Source organism: Oxyura jamaicensis, chromosome 12, assembly GCF_011077185.1.
Source record: "Oxyura jamaicensis isolate SHBP4307 breed ruddy duck chromosome 12, BPBGC_Ojam_1.0, whole genome shotgun sequence".
Classification (NCBI taxonomy): domain Eukaryota; kingdom Metazoa; phylum Chordata; class Aves; order Anseriformes; family Anatidae; genus Oxyura; species Oxyura jamaicensis.
Window position 1 is genome coordinate 3,871,046 of NC_048904.1, and position 27,790 is coordinate 3,898,835.

The following is a 27,790-nucleotide window of genomic DNA, read 5'->3' on the forward strand; positions in this document are numbered from 1 at the left end:
TTTCTTAGATTTCAAGTGGATTACAGTGTGTCTAAAGCCTCAGTTAAAACTAATGCTTAGCTGTCATTTTAAACTAAGTATTATGTTTGCTTGTTTTTTCTCTGAATTTTAGGAGATTCTTGAATTGTTTTGAGGGAATAGTCAACTATGACCTATATCTGAATGGCTGTTATTTCAGAATGTACATCTTGATCAATGATTTTTTTGGATAGGTAAGTACCCATTTATCACTAGATACCACCACCATGTCATCTCCTTGAGCTGTGTGACACACTGGAGGATGGATAGCTGATGCTATCATACAAGCATTCTGTTTCTGGAAATAGAAAAATTTGCAGTGCTGTTCTTTAATCGTCCTTCTATTCCTGTTTTAGAAACTGATTTTAAGAATTTTAAGGCACCTGTCTTTGGAGAAGCCAGATACTCTGTCTTCTTTAATCTAACTCCAAAAGCCTCTAAATATTGCTATTATAAATAATCTCTTTATTTCTGATCCATCTTAAAAGTAGGACCTAAATAACGTCTCTAAATGCTTGCTACCTAAACTAAGACAAGAATGAAAGTATTTGCAATCTGGCACTATTGAAGAAAACTTAAAACAGCTAAAGAAACCTCAGCATAAATTCATTTGTGGGATAGATTTGCACCAGTTGGAGTAATACTAAGCAACTTAAGGAAGAAAAGAATTAATATAGGTTAAGCATGTGATAGTCTGATGCTCAGTGATTTTTTTCTTAATTTTAATATCTTTGTTTGTGATGCTCATCTTAGATCTTGATGGAATTGCATTCCCCCAATCTCTGATAAAACTTGGATGTACATACCTAGAGAAAAGTGCCCATACTGCCTTCTTACTGAAGATGGCCAATGTAACCCTAAGTTAAGGAAAAGACCCAGGTTTTCTGTTATGACTTGTAATTGGGAAGCATATTTTGCAAGTCAGAAGTTTAATGTTTGAAAACTTTTCCTAAAAATTGTTCCATATTTGTCCATTGTGTTTGTGTACATATGTCAATAATACATTAATTACATAAATGAATTTTCATGCAATAAGAAGTTACTTCAGGCTCTTCTATATAGTATCTTTTTAACAGGGGTGTAACTTTCAGATATTTTGTGTGTTATTTTAGTTCAAAGAAAGAAATCCAATATTGAAATGACAAGGAAACAAACAACAGATCTTTATATGTTTTAACGCTAAGATCTGTGCTTTATCTGTGTCTCTTCAGGTTTTTGTTGACTTTACAATCAGATGAACCATGAATTGTAACTTCTTTTTTACCAGTTGGCCTCGATGGTTGATTTTTTATTCATAAAGTTCATAAAAACAGGTGCAGTAGCATTTTAGCATATATTTATTTGGAATATATTAAACAGTTGCTTAATGTTGAATTCATCAGCTATGACTTGTGCACATCTGAGATGTGGGAGCCACAGTTTATGTTTTTTAAATTATGTTTAATTTAATGTCCTGAATATCTTCCTTAGTTTTAATTGGCACCTTTGCTTATCCTTCAACATTTTAGGCTGAGCTTGAAACACTTTAAGCCAACTTAAGGTCTTTTCTGCAGTTATTCAAATGACTGTCAGAATTATGATGCTGTTAGAATTGTGTGATAAATTATGCTTAAGCATGAGTATGTACTGACAATCGTATTTGTATGAGACGAACACTGTTCTTACAGTAACATGCAACAATATATCTGTACTGGTGTTATAGCTGTATTATATACACCTTTTTCAAAAGGAAGCATATTGGATTTTTAGTTTGTTTACTAGCTTCTTAGTAATTTTTGCTGCCATACTTTGTTGATATAAAATTCCAAGAGGAGAATGTAGCATAGCCAATTTGATAGAAACGTCTAAAATCCCAAATGAAAAAATGATTTATTTTAGATATATTTTAGTAGACTTAATTTTTGTTTCCTTCAAGAATTACAGCCAAATCCTGAATTACTTTGTAAAACTAAGTCAACTGCAGGATGAGACTGATCGTGAATGTTAGGAAATGCTTAAATTAAGATCTTTGCTTGAAGTAGCATGTTAAATCTAACTTAACTGAAAGTTGTGTGGGTGAAGCTGACTTGAAATCATCACTCTTCCAAATGCTTAGATCTATTATTTTTGCCATATGTATAAATGCATGCTTTTAGGATAAAATCTTATGAAAAAGACATCCCCTTTATTTAGCATTTTGTAATAACTGAGATGTGAAATTAGCATCATGGTTCACAAGACACAGCCAGCTCAAATAAATCAACAAGCATACAATTTATCAGGTGTGTTGTAAAATGGAAAATACAACTTCAGTGTTCATTTATTTCTTCACATTTAAACTCAGCAATTTAAACAGATATATATAATGAGCAGAGAAAAATTAATCCACCTTTAATAAGATTAATAGAGTAAATTCATTCTAACTAATGAAATGTTATGCATGCATAGTGAAAAATGCTTTGTCTCTACAACTTCTCATTTTTGCTACAAAATAATACATTAACATGTGCTTGACAAAGAAATGTGATTTCTTTTTTCATTTTTCTTTTTTTTTTCTTGTCTAGGGGAATAAAAAGTGCAAGGACTATGCAAGTGTTCTGGGTTATTCAGCAACGGTATCACAATAAGCCAAAGCTTGAAATTAATTAATTTCCTAACTACTACAATGAAATTGGTTTTAGTGAGGAAGCAATCTGACTTTCAGGCATTCAGATCCAGCTGTACTGGAAATGTGCAGCCTTTCCTATGTGCGTGGTCACTGAGCAGGAGCACATCATTTCCCGAAGCTGTCCAAACCAGTGCTCCCTCTCCCTCACAAGATCCCCTTGCTGAGCTCTAGGTCAGGCAAGGGAACGGGGGAGAGAGCATGGTGGCATTTGGGACTGTATGGAAGCAAATACGGTGCTGGGGTGAGTGAGGAAAGAAGCAAAGGAGCATGACTAATGCTGGATACATGACCTTGACAGGACTGTGCTTATGCAGGGGGGTACAATTCCTATGAGCATCTTCCTCCTCCATAAGCTCACCATATGCTCTTGATTGATCATTTACTTCATGTTACTGCCTGATACTCCTTTATATCCCCCTTCTCTGACAACAGGGAATAAAAGTTTGCAAAACACTTTAATTCAACAATTCATCCTATATGTTGGTTTTTCATCTTTCCTGTAACACTGTCTCTGCTTCTAGCTCAGACCTTACCCTGTTGTGCCAAAAAATGACATAATAGCCATAGTTTGAGATGCTTCCGTTGTGCTTCAAAACTCATTTGATAAATCTTAAAGAGCGGTGACAAGAAACCCTCTGTAGCCCAGTGGAAAGTTTGTACTGAGTATTCAAAGTTGGACAGCAAAGACAATTTTCTAACTCTTTGTTATTTGAAGTAAAATACTTTAGAAAATAAAATTCTTAGATGAGATAATTTAATGCCTCATTTTAACCTAAAATGACAGAGCTAATTGGTGATTTGCTTGTAAGTGCCACTGTAACTTGTGAGGAATCCCTTTCGTTAATGATATGTATCTATTTCTTTTTTCAGGTACTTCTTATGATAGCTACAGTACAATAATTCTGGATGCATGCTAACCTGGACAAACGTATTATGCAGTGACAGTGTTAACATCTGTATTTCATTACTTACATTACTTCCACAGCATGTGACTGCGAACAGAAGTGGAAATACCGGTTTCTGCTCTCACCTTTCCCAAGATTTAATTTGTAAGCCAACTTTCTTTAAAATATTCAGAGACAGGAGAGATGATGCAATGAGTACATCATCACATGCCCACCCCGAAAGGAAGACAATTATGAATTTCAAGTGCAAAAACTTTCCTACTGTCCTACTGTCTGACTGAAAAGGAAAAAACAACAATTTTATAAAGAGAGGAGAGGCTACTAAGAGAATTGTATGTATTTTCCTGGAGGGACTGTAAAGACTGACAAATATTTTTGTAAAGCAATTTAGACCTACAGTGGCACTTTTTCAGTATGTAAATTGTCCACCTCTCAAGTACCTAAATACTATATTATCAAATACCTGTTTTTAAGTAGTTACTGAAAAGTAAGGTAGAGTAAAAAGGAAAATAAAATTGTAGGGCAATTTCATGATACTCATTTACTGATCTGTATATCTGTTGTGTTACTTCCTTCTCAAGAAAGCAATTCTGTGTGGAGTAGACTGAAATGGACATCACTGTGGCAATCACGGTTGTTCACAAAACGTGAATTCTGGAGAGCTGAGTGGCTATCTGTTCCAGGAAGGTAGTGATAGTGAAGAGTGGTCTAGCAGTTTCAAAGGAAGCTGAAATTATATGAACATGCACATGAGTGGCAGAGACAGCAGAGGTGAGTTTTAAACAAAAGCAGGAAAAAAAATGTTGGGCGTGTTGCTAAATCAGAAGGGGGGAAAGGGGGTTTTAGCAGCATATTGTGCAGTTCTATGCAATGCAGTTTGAAGATGTTTATAAGTCAGAATAACGGAATTTAGTCTAATGGAGAGCTGCAGAGAACTGCAGCTGCCAGGAGGGCACTTCCAATTGTGTGTACGCAGAGTGTTAGGAAGAGTTGCAGGAATGGGACAAAATAAATGGTGTGATACAATACTGATGTGGACTTGAGATTTCTCAGTACAGAAACAAAAAGGATTTTCTGGCTGCAAGTGATAGTGCTTCCAGTTTCATGCTGAGGATCTGCTGTCATCTGCTGTGATTTGTTCAGCAATTGGAAGAAAAAAATTCTTTACAGGTATTTCTTCTAGGATCTTAGCAAATGAATGCAAAGGGTGGAGCATTCTGATGTTTCAATTCTTTTGAACTTCCCAATGAGGCGTCTTTTTTTCTGCTGTTTCCCAGCTGCCTAGATATGTTTTCAGTGTTTTGGATCATATTCTTCAAGCAGTCTGTTAGTGCACTCTTTGTTTATCCTTTCTTTAATGTTGCTGGATCACCTCCACTGGTACTGGCCAGAACCAGTCTGACTTGTCTCAGTAGAGGGTGGCCTCATCTTTGTTACTAGTTTTCGCTCTTGCATCCTTACTGTATTTAGTGTGGGGAGGATGTGGCAGTATTCTCTCTTCTCTTTCACCCTGGTACAGGTTCCCTCTCAGTGTCGTAAGGTAAGAAGGTGCCTGCTCCCTTAACCCCATGTGCCAGGAGGCTAAGCAGCAGCACAGCCTTTTCTCTCTTACTGTCCATGCCAGAAATAACTACAGATACAGGCACCCTATAGAGACAGTAACGTGTTACCACCCCACCCCAATTGCATAGTGCTGGAGCCATCTCTGTGTTCCCCACCTTTTTTTTTTTTTGACAGGGCTAGACATTGCCTCTTGCTTTTCAACTTTCAGTACTGAAAGAAGTTTGATGACTTCACTTAACCAGAACCTAACATGTGGAGACTAGAAGCTCAGGATTTTGGTAGTTGGCACTCCTGTATTCATAGCCATGAAAACATGAAGGTTTTGTAATCTTACAGAGAAGCAGGGTCTCTTTCTATCTACTGAAAATACAGAAATAGCTACTTCTGTAGCCTTTCCTATCTATTGCTGTGAAGCCCTTTATCAGAGGGCTAGCAAAGGGAGCTAGCTCATTTCATAAATAAGGTATCCATGTTTCATACAAAGACAAGTAGTTGGTACAGATCACATCACACTTTGAGAGGCTGTAACAAAATGAGCACTAGGTAGTTGCATCTTCTCTCCAATTAATATTTACAATTAATGGAAGCAAGGAGTCTGGAGAGGAAAACCCTTCTTGGTAAAGCCTTGTTTGTATCCTCAGAGTTCTATGTTTTTGGACTTGACAGTGTGTGGCTGACTCACCAACAGCATGAAACGTTTCTTACCTCTTCCAGACGTGCGGCATTATGTACCTGTGTGACACCTCCAGCTTCAGTCAGGCTGGTAGCGCACAGGGCTCTGACTGATTTCTCATCTGCTTATGAATGCTTAGGAACTGAGGATTCTCACAATGTGCTTACATACAGATAATATATATATATATATATATAGTGAAGAGAGCTGATTGAGCTGGAGATTAGATACATTTCCTTACCCTTTCCCCTCGTCCTCAGTCCCTTCAGAGCTGTTCCTGAGTTGCAATACAGCATCTGGGAGGCAACTGAAACGGCGATTTATTTGAATTACGGGATTCAGGGATTTACATTTTTCAAGTCTTAAGTAAGCAAATTCCATTAGTCTTGCGTTTGCCTTTAAGTACTTGTTCTTTTGTTCAATTTTTAAATGTCAGTTTCTCAAATTCTGAGTATTTGAAAGTCTCTTCACAAAACAAGATGAGGGCAGAGAGGATATACTGATGAAAATGAGGTGCAAATACAACCTTTAAAGAAGCGTTTCAAGCAAATTAAATCTACCCTGGTGTACACTAACTGTAGTATTCATGAAGTATCTGTGTGTCAGTGAGAACTTCCCGCCTGCAGAGGAGAGCAGGGTCCGGGAAGGTGACCGGGCTGCTGGCCCCTCGCACAGAGCACCACTGCCCCGCCGGGTGCCAGTGCTCGGGTAACTCGGGGCACGGCAGCGGTGCCTCGGGCCGGGCACTGCTCTGTGGAAACGGCTGGAGGGAGGGCAGGACCGGGCCGAGGCCGTCAGCTCGTGCCGGTTGCACGGAGCCGTGGAGCAGGGGGCTCCGCCAACCAGCTCCGACCCGCGGCGGCGGCGCCCGAGGCCGGGCGGTGCTGCGGGGCCCCTCACGGGCGGCGCGCGAACGCCCCGCCCCTTCGCGCCCGGCCCCGCGGAGGCTGCCGGGTAGGGGCGGTCACGTGCGGCGGGCGGCCGCAGGGTAACGGCCATGAGCGGGCTCCTGCTGCGCGCCCTGCGCTCCGCGCTGCGCGTGCCCGCCGCCGCGCGCCCCCTGCGCACCGCCGCGCCGTGCGCCGCCTTCGCCAAGGAGCTCTTCCGGGGCGCGCTGAGCAAGGTGAGGGGCGCGGGGCGCGCGCCCAACGGCCGCCGTCCCCTCACGGCCCGGCCCGCTCTGCCCGGGACGGCCGCGGGCTCCCCCCGCCCCCGAGGGGTTCCTGCTCCCCCTCCGCGATGCGGGCCGCGAGCTCGGGGCTGTCGGGGGCCGCCTGTGCCCGCGCAGGGCCCGGTAACGCGGAGGCCCTGCGCTCGGGGTGCGCCTTCAGCCCGGTTGTATGGGTGTGAATAAGCAAGGCGTTAACCCAGAGCCGCAGGAAGGGGCTCGGCGCCGCAGCCTCCCGAACCTCACCTGCCCGGTGCGGAGCTGACAACCAGCAGGCGGGCCCACCACATCTAACGCCTTCCTGTGCGCCGCCTGTCCCCTCGAGTTTCAGTAGAACGGGCTTCGGGAAAAAAACGTAGCGCTTACAGGGTCCTGGTACTGGGAACTGGCATAGCTCCTGGAAATAACAGGGCTGGTTCCGTCTGGGCTGAGGTACGCACTGCTCTTTAAAACGGGAAAGGTAGAAGTTAGAAGCGTGCTTCTCACGCAGTCGTTCCACGTTCTGTGTTAGTCACTCGGGTTGTGTTTATCCAAAGCTGCCCGGTCACCCTGCGTCCAGGGCACTGAATGCTCGCACGAAGAGCTCCTCAGCGTGGGGTCAGGCACACCCGCAGCCCTGTAACCTGCGCGCTCAGGACACGAAGCGAGGAACAGTGCTGACCGCCTGGACCTTGCAAATGTCATAATTGTAAATTGATTCTGATGGGAATGAGTTACCTATTTTTTTAATTCCAAAACGGGATTATATTGACAGAATTCGTGGTTAATGAAGGATTTTTGCATCCATAAAGTTCTTAAAATCTCGTTATTTTCTCCCTGATGCTTCTGATTTGTTTGGGTGTGTAGTATAGTTAAATCGTGTAGATTTCATCAGATAACATCTCTGAAGCTTTTCCACAAATCTAAATTTTCACGTGTTTTAGAACCTGATATTTGAAAGGCATATGTTCTCAAAATTTAATTTCAGTTGCATGATTCGTGCTGTTTTAACGTCTGTTATTTTAGGAAGAAGTTTTCCCTTATCCAGAAATCAGCAATGAAGAACTAGAGGAGATCAACCAGTTTGTAGGACCTGTAGAAAAATTCTTCAATGAGGAAGGTACAGTTACTAGTTTCTTATTTGTGCAAGTGATTCAGCGACTGCAAAATGATTCAAGCATAGCAGTTGAATGTGATTGTTATAATTTAAGTCATTTTATGCATTCGTTGCCAGTCATATAGTGCTTGATGATGCTATAAGCATGTTGATCCATGGGTTTTTCATAATAGACCACTTGGATGCTGATGAGAATAAATCAATCTTGAAAACAAAAGAAAATAAAAATACAGAACAAGAAGGGAAGTGAAAGAATTCTGAGAGAGAGGTAGGATTTGAAATGGTTTAGCTTGGTTGTATTATCACCATTTGCTACTCACTGTATTGTAATTCTTTAGTGAAACTTCTTACTTGTACTGTTCTCAGCAAAGCTTTGCAGAGATAAACGGAGGGTCTTTGAGAAGCTACAAAAATCAGAAGTATTTATAGTTTTTCAGCTACAGAGTAATGATTCTGTCTGGGAAAAGTCATATTAGCTGTATGCATTCCAGATAGGGTTGCAGGGTGTTTCTTCTATTAGTGCTGCAGTAGGTGAGCCAGTTCGAGAACAGTTGGAGAAAATTGCTTTCTACAAACAGCAATTTCTGAGATAGTCAAACAGTATTGTCTCAGATCTCCTGCTGACAAAGCCACTAGGTCAAGATTGCCAAACACCGCAGGAGTATGAAGAAGCCCCATGTGATTGTCACAGGTGACAATTTATGAGATACAGGTAATTTTAACAATAATAACGTAGCGTTGCTCTCTGACGGTAAATTAAGAATTTATGCAGATTACAGTTTGGGGGGAACAGCATTCATTGAGTAAAAAAGCTGGTATTGAAGGGAGGATTGCTCATCTTTGTTTGATTTCATAGCTATTTTTGTTTAGTTATTCAGGGTAATTTATGTGTAAAGGATAAAAATAGGTTAGGAGAGCAGCCCTAAGCAGTTAGAAACTTGATATGATTGGCATTGCATAAAGGAATTCATCTCAGCAATTATTCTAAAGCTTAACAATCTGCAGACACTATAGACAGAGGTTTGTATGGGCATAATAAAGGAAGAAATAATTAAAAAAAAGCCTTTCTTCCCCAAAACAATTGGTGGCATACCACAAATATGTATCTTACACAGTATAGCTAAAAAATTAGTGTGGAAAAATATCTTTTCTATAGATGTCTTTTATTTCTGAGTAACTTCACTCAGAAGTGCAGTAGAATGCTTAATTGTATCCCTCAGTTGCATTTCATACAGACAGGCCAGCCTCATTTAACTGTGGTGAACATAAGTTTCTTTAGCAACGTGCTCTTACTTCTGAAGAATTAGTTCTTTTTGAGAACTTTTTGGAAAGATGGCTTACGGTCCTTTTGCTGCAGCTTGCATCCTTCCCTGGCTGCCTAATATGATTCTTGTATATTTTTCACTGCCACCACACAGAACTGCTCTGGTAATCCCTCAAGAATTTAAGTAACTCATAAGAACATGATTTTTGTAATTAACCCATTTATGCACTTTTGTTCTTTTTTTAATCCTAACCCTGGCATAGCTCTGGAAGAAAATCCTAGAAATACTTAGCTTGTTCCAGTCATGGATTCTGCTAGCATGCATATGCACAAGCTGTGCACATAGAAACGTTTGATATAATGAAGTAAAGATATTTTTTTTCCTATTTCCAAGTCCTTTTCCCATATCTGTCATCACCGTATCATTATAACCTGTATAGCTGTGACCTTCCAGTTGTTTCTGACTTCGATGGTGTCATGAGGTGGGATACTTGAGCGTTGGTTCCATGGCAGGTTAGGTTTTGCTTAATGTCTTCAGCTCATTTCATGAATAGACTAAAAAACAGCCATTGTCAAAAGTGATGGGCTCAGGTTAATTTGCAGCACCCCTCCCCTGAAGGACAAGGCATTCTGGAATTTGCTTTTTTTCTGGAGCAGAGTTGGGACATCCGGGTGGAGTGTTCAGGACCTACCTGAGTGGTCATGTTCAGAATCCAGAAAGTCAGTTACTCACCTTGTGGGCAGGCAGACTGGTTGGGGCCCCAACCAACCTGATGTACTTGTAATCCTACAGAAGCTGGTTTAGGGTTTGAGACTTCCAACCGCAAGGGGATGATGGCAAACACAACAGTTGATAGGATCAGGCTAAACCTAGAAATGTGAAGTTGGGGATGAGATGTGTACATCTGTATCTGGTGCAACAGGTGCTGTGTCTTTTTACTAAAGATGCTTTAGTAAGACTACAGGGTAATTACAGCAGGGAGGGGTGCAATGCTCCAGCAGCCCCTTTTTCTATAGGTTATTTCAGTTCTTCAGCTCTGGGCTCTCAAACTGGTATTTAGGTTAGAGGTCACAGTGCTGCTCACTCAGAGACACAGTGACCTGGGCTCTGATTTGAGAACTCTGCAGTCTCAGAGACTTTTTCTGCATTAAGAAACAAGGTTTTTAAACTGTAAAACCATCTGTATCTGTAGTGGACTCTAAGAAGATTGATCAAGATGCAAAAATCCCGCCTGAAACTTTAAAAGGACTGAGGGACCTGGGTCTCTTTGGCATGCAGATTCCAGAGGAATATGGTGAGTAAGTGATCAAAAAGAATATCTATATCTTCAGTGTCTTGCAAAATGTGTCTGTACTATCCTGCGTGTAGTCATTTGGCCTTGATGTCCACATCAGGAGCACAGGCTTCCCCTCTGGTGAACAACAAGATGCAGGCACTGAGAGGGTCAGTTGGCTCCTCAGGGAGCTGTGGATAATCTTAGCTCAGGCACCTAAATTAGACAACTAAATTTAGACGGTGTACATTCCCCTCGGCATAGCATTTTCCTTTTTGTTTGTTTCCTGGATGCAGCAGAGTAGCATGATGTTTTATGGGACTTGCAGTACTAGCTGATGATTTCTAAAATTACACCAGGTTCAAACATGGAACTGATCTGTCAAAGCTGTCACCTGTCATTCACAGACAGGAATGTTTGCCCATACAAAGGTATAAAAGTATAATGGTGACTTATTCAAAGTACAGCTTTTGTATAAAAACTTCTTGTGCAGTACTGAACAAAAAGTTTATGTCCTGAAGGACATTACTGGGGTCAGAGACATGAGTTACTCAGTGGATTACCCCTTAAACTTGCAAAGGCATTTTTAAGAAAATTATAATCTTATTCTGATGCATTTTAGAAATGGGATTGAAGCTAATACCTAATATGAAATATGTAAAGTAAGAGATCCTTGCATTGTTGTATTGTCTTCTGGGTTGTTCTCTTCAGAACTGTGTTTGCCCATCTGCAGACACTAGTTTCAGTGGGGAGGACGCCTAATTTTTGAAGAGAATAGTATGACACAATGTGTTTGTGTTGGTAATTACACTAATACTGCATAAAGCTGGAGACACACCTCAGTATTTATTTTCTGTAAAGCAATGCCCTATTTTTCATAACATTTTTTCGTTTGTTGTTTTATTGTATTAGGCAACATAACTAGCGTTGCTGTGCTACGCTGCTAACAAGGTTATTTCCCATTTTCTGTTGTTTAAACCTGCTGCACTTCCATTGGTGGTGCCTGTCATATTTTAAAACTCTTCAGTCATACGTAGTTCATGGTGTGATATTCTCCCTAATGGGGTGTAGTAGTGGTGTACTTGTTAGAAGCATTAAAATGCAGAACTTCAGTGGGAAAGGTGGAGCTCTTGTAAATCATGTAATAGTGGCTCTCTTAGAGAAGTAACAGTGGGACTTGTAATTAATGTAAGGGTGCTGTGAAGGAAGAGGGTGTAAGAAGCACGGATTTGAATGAATGGTAGTGAGGAAGACTTTGCTCTTGTGTTTATTTGATACAGAAAATAGTTGCACCACTGAGACATCTGCTGAAATAACGTGTGCACAGAATCACAGAGCGGCCGAGGTTGGAAGGGACTTCTGGGGACCACCCAGTCCAACCCCCACCCAAGCAGGGTCACCCACAGCATGCTGTGCAGGGTCACGTCCTGGCAGGGTTTGAAGACCTCCAGAGACGGAGGCTCCACCACCTCCCCAGGCAGCCTGTGCCAGTGCTGTCACCCTCACAGTAGATAAGTTTTTCCTCGTCCTCAGACAGAACCTGCTGTGTTTCAGTTTGTGTCCATTCCTTCTCATCCTGTCACTGGGCACCACTGAAAAGAGGCCAGCCCCATCGTCTTGACACTTCAGATATTTATACACACTGATAAGGTCCCAGCCTTCTCCAGGATAACCAGGCCCAGCTCTCTCAGCCTCTCCTCGTAAGAGATGCTCCAGTCCCCTCATCATCTTCGTAGCCCTCCAGTGGACTCGCTGCAGAGCTCTATCTCCCTCTTGTTCATTAGCCTGACTTCTGCCACTGTCAAGTAAAGAATTATTAACCTGGGCAAAAGATTCTCTTGATGAGATAGAATTGTATATTCAGCAGTAATATATACAGTAGTTTTAAGTTATGGGGAGCAGGACTTCTAATGCTGAAAACAGAAAGTCCTTGAACATTAGCCTCATACAGATGTGACTTTGATTTATCCTTCTTTTCAAGCTCCTTACAAGTAGTCTCTGTATTTGCAGCAGCAGATCACAGAAAGGTGGTGCTTGTGTTGAGTTTGTTTCTTGATATACTCATATTTTTTAATTAAAAATGTCTTTTGAAGTGTTGTGTTTTATTCTCCTTTAGTACCAGTTTGGAAGTCCGCATGGGGAACTGTTCCATGGCAGTTCCGGGCCATTTTCTGCCCTGTTTCCACTGCAGCTGGGCACAGCCTGGCTGCTGGTGCTTGTCTTTGTATCACTGCCAGAGCTTGCCCCAGTTGGGACCTGCCCAGCAGTGCTCCCTCTGCTGCTTGGTTGGCAGCTGGGCAGCTGGGAAGCTGCACACGCGTTGTCTGGGTTTGTAGGATCACGTGGAAATGTCACAAAACATTAGTTTATGCTGGAAGCACAGAAATTCAGAATAGAGCAATATTTATACCAAGTCTTTTACCATTTTCATGTGCAGAGTGTTTCCTACCATTTTCTGGATTATGCTGTGTTGGCTATGTTTGTATGCATGTGTGCTTGAATACAAACAGACCTGCTTTTTGATTAGTACTAAATTCACCACAACTCAAGAATTAAAAAACTCTCAGTTTCAAAAATGCGTTTTCCTGTCACAGCTGCAGCAATGTGGTTCTTATTTGTGGACGTAGTCTATGCTAAGACATCCCCCGGTTATATTTTTGATGTTTCTGTACTTGAAAGGGGTTTTTGGGGTGGGAAGGGGCAAGTTAAATGCTAAAGTGTCTGCTTAGACAAAACACATTTGTTCCAGGTGGTCTTGGCCTATCAAATACTATGTATGCACGCTTGGGAGAAATCACTTCTCTGGATGGATCCATCGCAGTTACGCTGGCAGCTCACCAAGCTATTGGGCTGAAGGTAGAATTCTTTTATGTCAAGTAGTTCTTTGCATCTGGCATAGAAAAGGTGAGGTGAAGTTTGTACAGGGTGAGAGTGTTGTGGCTAATAATAAATAGGAACTAAATGACACCAAGTAAATTGAGCCAGCTTGATAAAAAATAGCTGGAAGAAATATGGAAAACAGTAAACTATCAGTAGAAGGGCTAAAATTACAGGAAGGTGGTGCAGTCATGCAGGGAATTCAGAAGGGTGCAATTTTTTTTTGAATGAGGCAGCATATTATATTAAGGGAGGTAAGAGATGAAAACGTATCCAAGATCAATGTATTGTAGCCAACACATGAATCTTAAACTATTTTTCTGTATAATGTAGCCTGAGGGATCTAACTTGTAACACCTTTTATGGTGGGTGGCTGGGTAGTACTATTCTGAAGCTTGAAATCGCACAAAGGTCTTTATAATAACAAAAAAACGTTATTCTTGGAATTGAGTGGATAATGCTAATTAAAAACAAGTGTTCATTCCTCACTTTGCTTCCCCATCTGTAGAAGGGGGATAGTGAGCTGACCTGATCTGTAAAGCACTCTAATGAGGACTGTAGTGTAAGCTGCAGCAACTGTTCCTCTTGCTGTGGCCGGTTTGGGTCAGTTGGGGTTAATCCTTCCTAAACATGCTGAGTACCTGTATCTTAGCTGTTTAGTCATAAGAAGTCCCCTGTATAGAAAGTAAATACAGCTCTCTACAATCAGAGATAATTAAAATAAGTACACTCACCAAAAAAATGTTGAATGCCTTTATAATGAAATAATTGAGAAATTAGGTAAATCATGTGTTCTGTTCTCTGATTAAGGGCTTTTAAAATTAATGCTTTTGATTCACAAAAAGTCGTAATGAAAGTAATGAAGGTATGACAAATTATGGAATACTGTCTCAGTGCTCGTGCCTTTCTGAGCAACAATTAAATCTTCATGTACAGCAGAAGTATAGTGAAACCTCCCCTAGAAGGCAGTCTTAGCAATAAGCCATTTCCTATGGGCATTTGAGTAACTATGTGCTGATAACTTCGACGTATTTTAAAGTCAGTTAAATAATAACGGCCCTTGTTTCTTAAGCTCTTTTCATATTACCTTGTAATACCATGTAATCTGCAAATTAAGCTTCCTGAACTTGTCAAAGTTTGTTGGCTTCTTTTCACGCAGTTCGATGCTGAAAAGTTTTCTATTAATTGTTTAGGGGATTCTCATTGCTGGCACTGATGAACAGAAAGCAAAGTACCTGCCTAAACTGGCATCTGGGGAGCACATTGCAGCTTTTTGTCTCACTGAACCTGGAAGGTACTGGTTTTGTAATTATGGCAAATGTGAATAAATAAATAAATAAATAAATAAAAATGAATAGGGTGCTTCAGAAAGCTAACACTAAAATGGCATTTTTTATTGTCTTTGTTACATTGGTTGTTTGGTTACTGCGTTAAATATTTACTGTTTTGCACCTGTGTCCTCAGTGTATACATCAATAGCTATTTTTAAAATCACGTATTCTGCTTATGGCAGTGTTAATGAAATCACTGACTGCTGTTTGATTTTAGCTGCATTAATTTTCACAGTTGTTCCCATCTCAACTATTCATCGACTTAATTTCTGGCATTGCTGAATATAAATTAAAAGGATACTTTATGCCGTATCTCCCTAGGTACTAGTTGTAGCACACAGGAACAACTGTTTCTAGAGCTGAATTTTAGAACTCTGACCCTGTTAAAGAATCAGACGAGATCTTGGTGTTCCAAGAACTCAGCAGCTGTCTTCAGCTGAAAGCCCAAAGTGAGCCATTGTGGCATTTTAATTTGTGCAAGAGGAAACTTGCTTCAAGGGGGAGATTATTATGCACTTAGTTATGTAATAAGGTGGTGATTGAAGAGAGTGCTTGAACTTTCAATCACAGAACATAAACTTTAATTGCTTTGTTGTAATTGAACTGCTAATTCTGCTCCCGTGGAAAGTATGTGATGTGCCCAAATGCTCACTGATAAATACTGTCACAGGTTCATTTATTTTTAATTTCTGTTGAACCTTTTTTCCCTTAAGATACGTAACTAGGGTAGTTAAAACTTGATTGTGATTGAGGATGACATTTGGGGTATGGTCAAATAGCTCAAAGTGTAGCTCAACAGAGTTGCTTGTGTGGCATTCTGAATACTCGGGTCAGATCATAAGATTGATAACGTACATGTTAATCAGCAGAAAAGGCCCTGCAGGGCAATTAGTAGATTCCATCAGAACTATTGAACCTAATAAGTTTCCTTATTACTAGAGAACTACATTTTTTATAGTAACTAATTTTTTTTTTTTAATGCAACTGTAAACGCTCTTTTTTAAAGGATGGGAAGAGGGGAAAAAAATAGATTTCTGTTTTTTAGAGTGTATTTCTTTCTTTAAACACTAACCAAACACTTTTTTGGCTTTTAGTGGAAGTGATGCTGCATCCATCCAGACAAGAGCAACCCTCAGCGAAGATGGGAAGCACTTCTTACTAAATGGGTCCAAGGTATCCACTCACAGAGGGGAAGTACTACTACAGTTCTTCTGTTACAAGCTCGTAGAAAGCACTTTTGTCTTTTGCAGCATTGTAATTCATTGGTTTTACTAGGTAAGACTCTAGCTTGGTAACTGCGTCAGGCTTTTGGGATTTCCAACCTAGTGAAGGATGACCATGTCAAAAAGACAGCATGCTGGTTTAGGACCAAACAGAGAAGTACACTGCTCAGGGAATGACTTTGACAAAACGCCTGGTGAGCAAGATAGGAAAACATCCTCTTAAGTTCCTTCTCTGTTATCCTCAGGTCAGAGTGCACAGGTTTTTAGGGAGGGTTAGTTAGTTAGCTCTCCTCTGTGATAGCACAGGTGAAGAGAAACCTGAAACAATGTTTTCCCCTCTTTTCATTCTTCATCATGCTAGATTTCTTAGGTATTTTTGAAAGGAAAGTTGACAGTGCTGCTTGGAACAGTCTTGCTAAAAGCAACTGGCAGAATACGCTTTTGAAGATACACGATGTACAGGACTCAACAGTGTTTGATTCTCTTGAGGACTTGATCTGTTGTTATCGATATACTTGTCTATGATGTGAAGAGATGCAACCTGCGGCCTGCTTTGTAGTATTTTTCATCAAAAGTGAAATTATATCGGGCAGTGGATGTAGAGGCCCTTGTACCCCTCGCATGCCATAAGTAACAGGACGCACAAGCTTTTGTGAAAATGCACCAGAGATCTTAATTGAATTGAACCTCTTTTGTAACCACTTGAGAACAGTGGTTACAAAATCAGAACAAATATTTTTCTTTCTTCTCTCAAAACAGGTTTGGATATCAAACGGTGGCCTTGCGAGTGTTTTCACGGTATTTGCTAGGACAGAGGTTGTTGATAAAGATGGACAACTAAAAGACAAAATTACCGCTTTCATCGTAGAGCGAGATTTTGGAGGAGTCACACATGGGAAACCTGAGGATAAGCTAGGCATTCGAGGATCCAATAGTAAGAATCATTTAAAATTGTTAACAGAAATTGTTTTAATATTTTAATGTTTTAATTTCTTTAGATTATCTGATTTCAAAGGCAAATTAGTCTTTTCCATATAAGTTTCATGTTTCTTTACCTAGCTTTTCTTCAGAGGCCTTCCTAATGCCAGCTTTGAACTAATAAATCCATATTTACGGACACTTGAAGCTGCACTTTCATGCAGTAAAAGAAATAACTCAGAAGATGAAGCAACCACGTAGCTTTAATTTAGAATTAAGTTTTCTTTGTAAGCTTACAGATGATTGCAGTTTTTTACAATCTGTCATTTGAACTTGATCGCTGTATCAATTCCATAAAAGTCAAAACTGTAGTTCTCTGTTTATACAATGTACATTAATTGTGTTTTGAATATTTCACATCAGTAATTGATGTAAACCACAGTCTCTTCCCAAATTTCAACTCCTTTGGAAGTTTCCATGATTCTGTCATTCGCAGTGCATTAGGAAAACTTTCTATTTTTTTGTTACAAAAGTCAGTTATGTTCCTGAATGTCTTTTAAATATTTCTACATTATAATTGAACAGCAATTTACTCTGTGTTTCAGCCTGTGAAGTACATTTTGAAAATACAAAAGTGCCTATAGAGAACGTAATTGGAGAAGTAGGAGGAGGATTTAAGGTAAGCAGGAAATAATAATTTTTAAAAGTCTGAAGGAAATCTATTCTTTCTTAACTGTGCTGAAGTTTCCTTATGGGTAGTATCAACACTGCCAAGCTGAAGAACACTGGGGGAAAGACTTCTCAGTTTACCTTATGTGCTTTGTATTAGCTGGTTCCACCAGAACATAGCGCATGAGGATGCCATAAGTTCAGATTCATATTTATTTAATAAAATTGAAAAGCAGATGCTGCTATTTGCTTGGCTTTTTGAGATGATTTTCATGGTATAGGAAACATACTGTTCTCTTCTGAAAAGGGAGGATTTTTTTAACAGAACTTCAACTGAACTCTTTTCTACTGTTTCTGGAACCAGAATTGTGGACTGTGTAGAAAAGGAGAGAAAAGACTGTAGCAGGAAATGGTGTGAGCAAAGTCCAGACCTGTCAGGTGGTTTCCTGGGATCAGATTATAGCACAAGAAAAACTGGGAGTTCACTGGAAGGCTGTCTCAGGCACTGGTTCCTCTGCATTGCACCACAGAAATGTGAAGCCCTGTAAGGTCCTTAACACACTGTTCACTTTGCTGTTGTAACCTTTCTCCAAATATGAGTTGCAAAGCTGTTCTTAATGGTCCTTCTGAGTTTTCCTACGCCTTCGATAGCAGGCAGCTCCAGATTGAAATGCTAAGTAGAACAATTTCCTTTAATGTAATAAACATATGATAAGGTAATTTTAACAGTTTGTTCTCCAGGGAATTACCACAAGTTGAGAGGTAGGAATAGTGACTTTTTGCTAGAGTCCTTAAGAGTCGCTTTGAACTGGGTCACCCATGTTTTCTTTGTTAAAAAACAATAACACTAATCTTCAAAATTGATTTGTGTTTACTGTGGAGCTGTATTTGTACTCCTTTCGTTCTCGTTCCCTTTTTGTGTATGTTGCTGGAAGACTCAGCAGAATTTTGAGAGTGAATGGCTGTTTAAAAGAGACATACAGACATAGATCCAAAAATGTATTTTGAATGCACCCAAGCATCGTATCACCAAAATTCTGCTTCCTTAATTTTGCTCCAAGATTACTATTTGAAAAGAATGAGTTAGTTTTACTAGCTTTTTGGATGGATGTTACAGTCTGCCCACGTATGTCTGGCATACATAAGAGTAAGACTAAGATGGGACTGTTGGATATAGAGCTAGAACTGAGTAAGGATTCAGTGGATGGATCATCAGTACCAGAAAACTACTTCACATATGAATTGGATGTAGTAGATTGTCTTAAATGTTTTAAAGCATTTCTGTTGGGATGCTGAATGCTGCTGCACTGACCAGAATCAGGGTTGGTTTCACAGGATAGGAAGCATAAGCCAGTGATGAATGAAATCCAGGAAAAGCACTAAAAACATGAAGCTAGACAGCAGTAAAAGTTTTTGGGGCAACAACATGAGCTAAAAAAAAAACATATTCTTTTGTTTCACAGGTTGCCATGAATATCCTAAATAGTGGAAGATTTAGCATGGGCAGTGCCTCTGCTGGAATGATTAAAAAATTGATAGGTAGGTGAATTGGGTGTTTTGGATTGCTGGATGCTACGCCAAAAAAAATATAATAATAATAAATCATAAGGTATTTAATAATGTTAAATCAAAATAGTAACACTAGCTTTGATCGTAACATCACTGTTGTTAGTCATAACATGCTTTGACATCTTTAAAATACCAGGTTTGCTTGTTAAACATTTTGATTTAAAACCTGTAAAGCACTGAAGATTTCAGTTCATACGTGTAAAGCTCTTGCCTCTGTTAAATTCATTCTGTGGTAAAATATTCTCAATAAGCAAACAGCATATGTGGTGCTGCTTTTGGATCCTGTGGAGTCCTTCAAAACTTCAGATTGGCTCAAAGCTTGCTTTCAGTAACAAGTAATAAAACTGACTTATAGCAATAGTTACGCGAAATACTAACAGGCATCTCTCTCAAAAAAGCAAGTTATTAGCACTGAAACTTGCTTCCCGCAAGAGTACAGGTTTACACCTTAGGCTCATGTTGGAAAGCCCTTGGCACAGTATCCCAGAGCTGAGCAGCGCTGTCAGTCTGGGGGTGCTTTTCACGTTGCTGCAGCAGTAGGGGTTGGTCAGGCAATAGAAGAACGCTACGTACAGCAGGCATGAGGTGTCACGGTAACAGTTGTGCTGTTCTGAGATGGGTTTTTTTTCTTTTTAAAGAAATGACAGCAGAGTATGCTTGTACCAGGAAACAATTCAATAAGAGACTGAGTGAATTTGGATTAATTCAGGTAATTAAAAAAAATGGAAAACCTAAATGTCTGTGCTTTGTTTTGACTAAGTGCTAGGATGTAGATTATGTTGAGGTTCTTCTGGCTATACTGGGCTGTACTGGTTTAAAAAATTGCTAGAGGTATTGAATTGATATATGTTTAGTGCAGACTTCTGTACGCTGATCTTTTAAGTGATTTTAAGTGAATGATAAACATGCAAAGTAATTTTTTAAGCATTTTTGTGATTGCTTTGCAGTAGCACTTTTTATTAAATATTATTTGGTAATATGTTAAACATATAAAAACTGCAGTTACACTCAGTTTCAAAGTTACTGCAGGCTGGGCTATGCTCTTCTGCATCTGAAGCAGTGTATGATCCCTCTCACCACTATCTGACAGGAGAAGTTCTGTTTTATGGCTGTGAAAGCATATGTAATGGAGAGTATGGCTTACCTCACGGCAGGAATGATGGACAGGCCAGGGCTTCCAGATTGCTCTGTGGAGGCAGCCATGGTCAAGGTAATGTTATTGAAAGACTTGCCTGCGGCTTTAAGCTAATACTGACTAACACCTTTCCTGTTTTTTCAGTCTACATTACAAATTGCTTAGAGGCTCAGATATTTCTTACTGACATAAATACAGAAACTTCAGCTAGATTTAAGAACTAAAAGAAGACATTACTTTTTATTTCCCCCACGTTATAGATTACCTCAGATTCAAAGCTTGTGCCACCATACAGAAAATAAAAGCTGAATACAACAGGTTTGGTATATTGCAGTCCTCTTGAGTTCTGTTTTTATGCAGCGTCACGCAGTGGAAATAGTGCTAACAGATTTGTTTCCAGCTGCAGACGTGGCTAAGGAGTTTCTGTCCTGGCTTGAACCCAGAATCAGTTGCAAAATACAGAGCGAGAGAGGCAGGCCCGCTCAGATGGAGCACCACTTTAAGGGATTTCTGCAGTGTCGGCCAGGGGATGGATGCTACTGGCTGGCAAAGCAGCCTTGACGAGAGCTCGCAGATGTTCATCCCCCAGTGATGGTCCCTTACAGTGTGGGGACATTGCAGTAACGTCACAGTCCTTCCAGAGGTCTAACTTGAGGTGTAGTAACGAAGCGACGTCGTCTGCGCGTACTGTGTGAAGCATGGTGATTAAAATACTGTTCAACCACAGGTGTTCAGTTCTGAAGGGGCTTGGGCTTGTGTAAGTGAAGCACTGCAAATTCTTGGAGGCCTTGGCTATATGAAAGATTACCCCTACGAACGCTATCTCAGAGACACCAGGATACTGCTGATTTTTGAGGCAAGTACGACTATACTGTTTTACCATAAATTGAAACTAACTCACCTTCTGTAAACCTGAGGTGAAACAAATCCAGCACAGTACTCACTTACATAGGCCTTCATTCAGTTAGTTGTGAGGTCTGCTATAGTTTGAATGATACTGAAGAACTAATTTGTTTTCTTTGCAGATAATATTGTCCTATAATAAACTAAAATACGATGGATTTTATAGACGAACCACAAAGTGTGAGCTTCACTAGGAACCGCCAGAGTATTTGTATGCTTATCTCACATAGCTCAGAAGAGTCAGTTCCATTATTGATTAAATTGCAAAACCAGCCAACCTAGAGCATCATCACCCTATATCGTGGGGGGGTTAATACAGTTTTGTTGGACATTCTGAATAGTAAAAGCAGATAGAAGCAGCACCTTTTAGACCTGTTGAAGTAGAGAAGCCCTTTCACACTGGACAGGCTATAGGAAGACTTGGTTAAAAACAAAACCAAAAGCATTGGAATTCCTGTCATTTATCTCATTTTCATACTAATCCTAATAGTTCTGTGCAGTTATTTTTCAGCCATATGTAATAATGGATTCCCAAATATCAAATTTGTACAGTCTCATCTCTATTGTCTGGTTTGCTTTTGCTTTCCAAGCAGGCACGTTGAGCAGTTTTACAGTTACAGAACATATTAATGTTCCTTTACCAGAACAATCCAGAACTTATTTTTTCATCAAAACACATTTAGTCTGGTTTCTTTTTTGTTTTTACATGTGTGTGTGCAGTAATGAGAGGCTCAACGTCTTCACAACCAAATGAAGTCAATTTTATAACCAAGCTAAAGCAGAAAGGACAGTAAACATTTATGGATGGAGGAAGAGTACTTTTTAATATTAACTAAAACAACAGAAATATTAGAAAGGGAAGACAGGCCAGCACACCTGCTTGGAAAATGTTCAGAAAATGTTCATTAATATTGTAAGCCTTATGCAAGTAAGTGGTTAACAAAAAAAACTCTCTTTAAGACTGTACATAGACCTAAAAAAAAAAAAGTCTGTAGTTTTTGTTGCCTGCTTCCAGTATCTGACCCTCTGCAGCCATACTTCCTCTAACCTCAAGGAAAAGCAGAGCATGTAAGTTATTTACTGAAAGCAATTTTGAAACAAATATATATATATATATATATATATATATATATATATATATATATATAAATATTAGCACAGCATATCTAGATTTTTAAAATACTAAAAATATTTTGTACTTGATACTAATTTCGGTTTGTTTTTTTCCAGGGCACAAATGAAATCCTGCGACTGTATATTGCTTTGACGGGTATGCAATATGCAGGCAAAATCTTAACTGAAAAAATTAAGTATGTTCTCATTTATTGCTAATAGTTTTTATTGAATTAGACTGATAGTTGCTAAGCCACAGATAAGGGGGAAACTGTAGGAAAAAAACTGCTATATTTCTAGATGTATTGTCTAAAGGCAGTTCAATGCATAGGGGTCTTTTTTTTCCTCTTTAATTGACAATGTTTTATATGTTTAGGAATCTTGGCCAATTGTGTCTTACCTTCTAAGTCCAGCTTGTATAAAATACTTCCTTACAGGACCAGTAACTAAAATTGCATGACTTAAGATTTTATAAGGAAGTGTTATTGGTAAGACAGCTATATCATGTCTGTTGTGTGAATATACTGGTCTCTAATTTATTGTACTGCTGAAAGGAACTGGGCGTGAACCATGTTGTATACTTTTAGGGCTGTATAGTTGTTCTCCAGACTTCACGGTAAAATGAACCAAAAGACACCGTGCTAGTCAAACTGTCTTTAAAATTTCAACTCGTTATCTGAACCGCCTGAAACTTCCCTTGCAAACCAGCAAATGTATTTTAACAGCTGCTGTTTACCCACCATTTTAGAGCAATCAAGAAAGGAAATGTAGGAGTGGCGCTGGAGGAGTTTCTAAACAAACTACGGGACTCGATGGGCAGAAAAGTGGACTTTGGGCTAGCTGGTGACCGTGGACTGGTGCATCCCAGCCTTCAGGTAAAGGTGTGGGAGAGGTGGGAACACAGTGCTCCTTGATAAGAGCCTGGCACTGGTCTTTCATATTTGATTCCCTTGCTGCTTGTCACAACTTTGTAGCTTGTTTATGCAAGACAAAGTGTATGTTTACGTGAGATTTACAAACTTAAGCAGATTTTTATATTATTTCAGGGGTAAGGACTTAGGATGAATGTTATAACTCTGTATTTATACCAAATCCAGCTTTAGATCTATTTTAAGTAATTTATGTAAGTTGACCCTTCACAATATTAAAGCCTTTCCTTGTAAAGGTCGGTTGCTGCTGTACACAATAAGCTCAGTTACAAGACACAATGCTGCTTTTTTTTCTGTTTAATAGTAATGTCGTTTTGGTGAACTACATACATACTTGTGTAATCAATTCTTAGGGCAGAGAAGAAAAAAGGTACTTCTGTTTTTTTGTTAGAAAAAAGTATAAGGTGTGTTCTTCCTATGATGTTTTTAGTGTTCTGAAGAACTGTAACAAAATGGTATTTTTCAGTATACGTCCTCTAGGTCAGCTATTTCAGGCACACAGGTAAGAGGATTTGCTAGGATTTGCTGCTACTATTCTGTGCACGAAAGGCAGCTCAACAGCATCCTCCTTCGGGTAAATACACTGTGTTCTGCAGTGCCTCCAGTGTACACCTGTCAGTTGGTTTAACTGTAGTGATGCTGACCTACCTGATACGCTAGGTTGGAACTTCTGAATACCTCAAACCCACGTACTTACATTCAGATTACAGGAATCATCATAATGAATTAATTGCATTTAAGTATTAATAAAAGCCAAATACGACACTGGAAATTTTTCTACCTCCTTATTACCAGAATTTGAAAATATTGAGGAATTCACCCAATAGTACCACATAACGTTCATTTTCAGGGGTTTCGTGACCTGCAGCGTGTAAAATGCGAGGTTTGTTGTGCAGAACGCGTGGAAGGTGTTTGTCAGATTATTATTTGCATAAGCATGTATTGAAAAGTTACCGAAGTAAAAGCCAGAACATTTTAAATGCCTGTTTTATAGCAAAAGTGTTTTAACTGGCTTTCAGCGGGGTGAATATTAAGAACATAGTACTTGCCAAGAGAAAATTCTGGTTGTTTTTGGCTTTCAAGATAACAGGAATGCAGCAAAACAGTGATGGGCCCCCCCCCCCCCCCGGGGGGAGAATATTTTTTAATCCCATGGGTTTTATGTACGTAGGCAAACTTTCTCTCCTCTATAGGTGGGAAGATACAAAATGATCTAATATCGACTTAATTGGAAATTCTAGTCACTGACTAGAAGTTGGCAGTATCGTTACATTTAGGAGAAAATTGAACTTCCACGTTTGAGGGGCTTTCTTGTGTTGGTCTTGTGTTGGGGCACACACATCTAGGGGTTTCTACAGCATTGCCTGTTGGTTGCTCAATTTAGTATACTTTATTCCTTTGTTTTGGTCACTGTGCAGGCAGAGTAACTACTTTCTCCTGCAGCAGGTAGTCTCATCCAGGTCAAGATTTTGGTTTATTGGCTGGGCAGCACAGGAGAAGCTAATACTTTCCAGTATATGCCTTGCCATGTATGCTTGGTGGGAAATGTCCCTCTTTACAGTTGGATGTGTTTGTTTGTCTTTTAACCTGATCAAATTGTTTAAATGTACTGAATATTTTAAATATGTATATCCTGTTTTATAGGAAAGTGGCAAGAAACTTGAGGAAAATGTTCATTATTTTGGAAATACAGTGAGAGGCCTGCTAAGCAGGTTTGGCAAGGTAACAAGTTTTTTTTTTCCTGTTATCTTCAAGTTGTATCTGAGTTTTTCCTCAACCACATTGGCCTCACTACTAGACTGGACTGTGTTCATATGACTTGGGCTAGGATTTTCTTTACACGCCTGGTTTCCACTGACTAGTAAAAAAAAAAAACAAATTCTGTACACAGTTGATGTAATGGACAACTTACCTTGTTTCTGTTTGTTAAAAAAAAAAAAGTCTCTGTGAAGTGGCTGTTTTCTTCTACCTCTGTTAACCACAAATCCTGCCTGCTGCAGTGACTGATGAAGTACTTACAGTACTTAAATGTATGCAAGCAGTCACTCTTTCCCAACTGAAGAGCTATACCAGCCCAATTTGAATTATGCTTATTCATTAATATTCTAGAGCAAGTGAATCTATAATTATGCCATTCAAAGTGGTTTAATTAAATAGGAGAAACCAAATTTAGGATACCCTGGATTTTTGAGAGTTACCTGATGTGAGAATGCTTATCAGACTACACTATGGAGCACAAACAGATTTTTTTTTTGAGTAGGCTTGGTACTTGCCTACTTGGTACATTTTGTACTTGAATTTCAGTGATTTTGGTGTTTACCAAAATGGTTTCAAGACACAGCAATTTTACTGCTAGCTGCAAAGGCTGTAAAAGGTAGAACATGGTAAATTACTGACTTAGTAGGGGTAGAAAATCAATGTAACAACTTACCTGTCTATACTAACCAAGTATGAACATAAATACAAACTATGGAAAACATGATTTGATTGAAGTCTGCAAGCTAATCATTTTTATTCTTCTAGACAATAGTGGATGAGCAGTTGGTTCTGAAGAGAGTGGCAGATGTGGTTATTAATCTATATGCAATGACAGCAACTATATCCAGAGCCAGCCGGTCTATCAGTATTGGCCTGAGAAATCACGACCATGAAGTAAGTGTACTTTAGTATCAGTCATACCCATTTATCAGCTACACTCCATGGATCATGAACCTTAACAAAACAGAACTTATTGCCTTTCTGCCTCGTTACATCTTTTGTAGTAAGAGGCACTGCATGTCTTCAGACCTTGCCCTGAAACGTTACAGCCTGCATACATTTTACAAGTCTCTAACCAGCTGCTTTTATCTTTACTAGCCAACTTTCCCCTCACCTCTGAAAGATGCTTGTTGCATTCTTTGCTGCACAAGCACGATGCTGTTCTAAAAGTGTGCTAAACTATCAGACAGTGCACGCTAATGGCTCAGACTTTGTCATTTGTCACTGAGATTTTGCACTAAAACTACACGCTGTACATTAGGAATTTGTATCCATTGCAGCAAACTCTCCTGTAAACCTGATATTGTACCAACTTCTTTCTAAACTGATTGGTGCAAGAGGGCAGTAACAACACCAAGTACCTGTCATGTGAGCGGTAATTTTAACACACATTTATGAATGAATTGTGAATTTGCATGTTCTCTTAAACGTGCTATTTCCATGGTGTTCTTCCAAAACGCTTTCCAAAACGTAATAATGCGTTAGCGTTAGTAATAATGCATAACAACAACAGTATTTTGTCACTAAATGTGTTGAAAGTAAAGTGAGAGAGTTTGACAGCAGATGATTAGGATAGATAATTTAAAATTTCATGGTAACAATTATGCTACATGACAAGTAAATTTGCTACAATTAAGTGTGAGAAAAATTCAGACTGATTAAACTTTAGTCTTTCGTGGTCTGGAGACTTACTTCAGATTTTGTGTGCATAAGCCCCTTCTGGATTTACTACCACAAATGACTTTTCGTCAGTTTTCAGTGAGGTCATCCCAACTCTGAGACTCAGTAGCTGTGGGAAATAAATAACAACTAAGCATAAATTATCTTACAGGGCTCCATATCAGAGATGCAAAACTAGAGGTTCAGAAGCTTGAAGTATTTTTACTGCATAAATTTTGTTGGTGAAATTCATTTAGTAGTTTTTAATTGAGTTTTGCTACTCTTTCTCAGGTGCTGCTTACAAATATCTTCTGCACAGAAGCATATTTCAAGAATAATTACACCATGGCTCAATTACAAAAATGTAAGCTCTGTAAAATATATGAAGTATTTTTTACGCTCTTACGGTGTTGTCTCTAAACAAAAGTAGGTGTTTTGATATGACCAACAGAATTTTCCGCAGTGGGGAGGAAAACAAGATCTATCAGTAACAAATTCTCCTGTAAAGAACGCATTAGCTAACAATCGGGTATTTGACCTATTCATCTCTAAGTACTGCCCATTTAGATACTTGTTCTGTGAAAGATTCATTCTGCAATAATCAGAATCTTTTTAGAAGACGCTGAAATTTTCTAAACTAAAGTTTAGATACTTGTATTCTAAAATCCTTTTTAAAAGAAAATTAGAAAAGCTGTATACTGTACTGAAGTTACCTTTCCTTTTGCTTCTCCATAGATGCAGATGAAAATCTGGATGACTGTATTAAAAAAGCTGCAAAGCATGTGCTGGAAAAGAGAGCTTACACCTGTTCACACCCACTGGACAGGACATTCTAATTACTTCACTGACAGCAAATACTGATGAATGTAAAATGATCAGTAACTAACTTTCTGTAACTCAAGTATTTGACCCCTTAAAAGTAACTATTTCATGAGCTTACCAAATGTAACCAGCTGTATCTGTGTAAAATTAAAACAAACTTCATATAAAGAGGATAAATAAATTTTATTTAACTCTCGATTAGATTTTATGTCTGTCTGTTTCTTTTGATGTTAAATAAAAGCAGTTGAGATTCAGATTGAAATACCTTTTTCCTGG

The 27,790-nt window shown here is 39.3% G+C and overlaps 2 protein-coding genes and 1 long non-coding RNA gene across 6 annotated transcripts in view; 2 read left to right on the forward strand and 1 right to left on the reverse strand.

Annotated features, from left to right (window-relative positions):
• Window positions 1-328: 328 nt before the first annotated feature.
• CFAP92 (cilia and flagella associated protein 92 (putative)) overlaps window positions 329-27,790 on the reverse strand; it is a 64,845-nt gene continuing 37,383 nt past the window's right edge. For 3 of the 4 annotated variants that reach the window (XM_035337518.1, XM_035337520.1, XM_035337516.1), the window contains 3 exons: window positions 26,259-26,822; window positions 5,504-5,514; window positions 329-340 (listed from right to left, as the gene is read on the reverse strand). In XM_035337518.1, coding sequence (XP_035193409.1) covers window positions 26,816-26,822 — 7 coding nt within the window. In that variant the 3' untranslated portion in view covers window positions 329-340; window positions 5,504-5,514; window positions 26,259-26,815. Of the gene's footprint in view, window positions 341-5,503; window positions 5,515-13,359; window positions 13,499-26,258; window positions 26,823-27,790 lie in introns of those variants that run through there. The other variant, XM_035337517.1, reaches the window with a different exon arrangement.
• Window positions 1,853-3,842, forward strand: LOC118173191. Its single transcript, XR_004754078.1, has 2 exons — window positions 1,853-2,906; window positions 3,536-3,842. It is a non-coding gene; the product is annotated as an uncharacterized LOC118173191 (long non-coding RNA).
• Window positions 6,753-27,710, forward strand: ACAD9 (acyl-CoA dehydrogenase family member 9). The gene is made up of 18 exons (XM_035337521.1): window positions 6,753-6,929; window positions 7,980-8,073; window positions 10,528-10,629; window positions 13,358-13,464; window positions 14,679-14,779; window positions 15,911-15,989; window positions 16,799-16,973; window positions 17,563-17,636; window positions 19,090-19,165; window positions 19,834-19,904; window positions 20,286-20,405; window positions 21,058-21,186; window positions 22,464-22,543; window positions 23,095-23,221; window positions 24,920-24,997; window positions 25,799-25,927; window positions 26,984-27,056; window positions 27,428-27,710. Exons 1-18 carry the CDS (start codon window positions 6,804-6,806, stop codon window positions 27,526-27,528), a joined length of 1,842 nt encoding a protein of 613 aa, XP_035193412.1. The 5' UTR covers window positions 6,753-6,803; the 3' UTR covers window positions 27,529-27,710.

What these genes read in the sequence shown, in the direction of transcription:
- ACAD9 (XM_035337521.1), top strand. Translation starts at nt 6,804, where the DNA reads ATGAGCGGGCTCCTGCTGCGCGCCCTGCGCTCCGCGCTGCGCGTGCCC. An exon ending in TGTCTCACTGAACCTGGAAG is followed by an intron (nt 14,780 to 15,910) that starts GTACTGGTTTTG and finishes TTTGGCTTTTAG; the next exon opens with TGGAAGTGATGCTGCATCCA. An exon ending in TGGTGCATCCCAGCCTTCAG is followed by an intron (nt 23,222 to 24,919) that starts GTAAAGGTGTGG and finishes CCTGTTTTATAG; the next exon opens with GAAAGTGGCAAGAAACTTGA.